Source organism: Argentina silus (genome assembly GCF_951799395.1).
Source record: "Argentina silus genome assembly, chromosome: 5".
Classification (NCBI taxonomy): domain Eukaryota; kingdom Metazoa; phylum Chordata; class Actinopteri; order Argentiniformes; family Argentinidae; genus Argentina; species Argentina silus.
The window spans coordinates 13,136,893-13,137,852 of record NC_139659.1 but is presented as its reverse complement, the minus strand read 5'-3'; the positions used below and the strand labels follow the sequence as shown (position 1 = coordinate 13,137,852).

Genomic DNA, 960 nt, shown 5'->3' with positions numbered 1-960 from the left:
AAGAGAGAGAGAGAGAGACAGGCAGAGAGGGAGAGAGAGAGAGAGACGCAGAGAGGGAGAGAGACAGACAGGCAGAGAGGGAGAGAGTGAGAGAGACAGACGCGCAGAGAGGAAGAGAGAGAGAGATCGACAGGCAGAGAGGGAGAAAGAGAGAGAGAGACAGACAGGCAGAGAGGGAGTGACAGACAGGCAGAGAGGGAGAGAGAGAGAGAGAGAGAGAGAGAGAAAAAAAGGCATCACACTGGTATTCAGTACAATCTGAAGGCCATGGCCCTAAGACAAGTGATTGTACCAGAGTATGTGTCTCTCTGCAAAGTTAGCCTTGAGTTTTGATTGGGAGCATTCAAGGTTTTGAATAAAGTTTTGTCTGTATACTTTTTACAGAGTCACTGTAAATGAGCATTTAAAAGCTTTTTTTTCCACAAAATGTCTTCCTGGGGGTGCATGCCCCTGGACCCCCCCATCAAAATGTGTCCCCCCACCCCCCCTAATGTCCAACTCGCTCCTACACCCATGCACACACACACACACACACACACACACACACACACACACACACACACACACACACACACACACACACACACACACACACACATTCACATATTCGGCACTCATTAACACTTTCACAGGGGTTAGGAATGACCGGAATGGTCCTTAACACTTCCTGTTGTGTCTTCCAGGATTGGCTGAGTAAGTTTGGCTATCTCCCGCCCCCTGACCCGGTGACAGGACAGCTGCAGACCAAGGAGGCTCTGACCAAAGCCATCAAAGCCATGCAGAAGTTTGGAGGACTGGAGGAGACCGGGGTGCTAGGTGTGTGTGTGTGTGTGTGTGTGTGTGTGTGTGTGTGCGTGTGTGTGTGCGTGCGTGCGTGCGTGCGTGTGTGCGTGTGTGTGTTGTGCTTTCTCTGTATTGTAACTGTATCTCATTGTGGTGTTGCTAAAAATGGATACGCTT

General features: G+C 50.0%; 1 protein-coding gene across 1 annotated transcript in view; it reads left to right on the top strand.

Annotated features, from left to right (window-relative positions):
* Positions 1–761: 761 nt before the first annotated feature.
* mmp17a (matrix metallopeptidase 17a) overlaps positions 762–960 on the top strand; it is a gene marked incomplete at its 3' end in the record, with an annotated part of 21,149 nt that continues 20,950 nt past the window's right edge. Inside the window, 1 exon segment of the mRNA XM_083670034.1 lies at positions 762–816. Within this exon segment, the coding sequence (XP_083526160.1) occupies positions 777–816 (40 nt within the window). The 5' untranslated portion in view covers positions 762–776.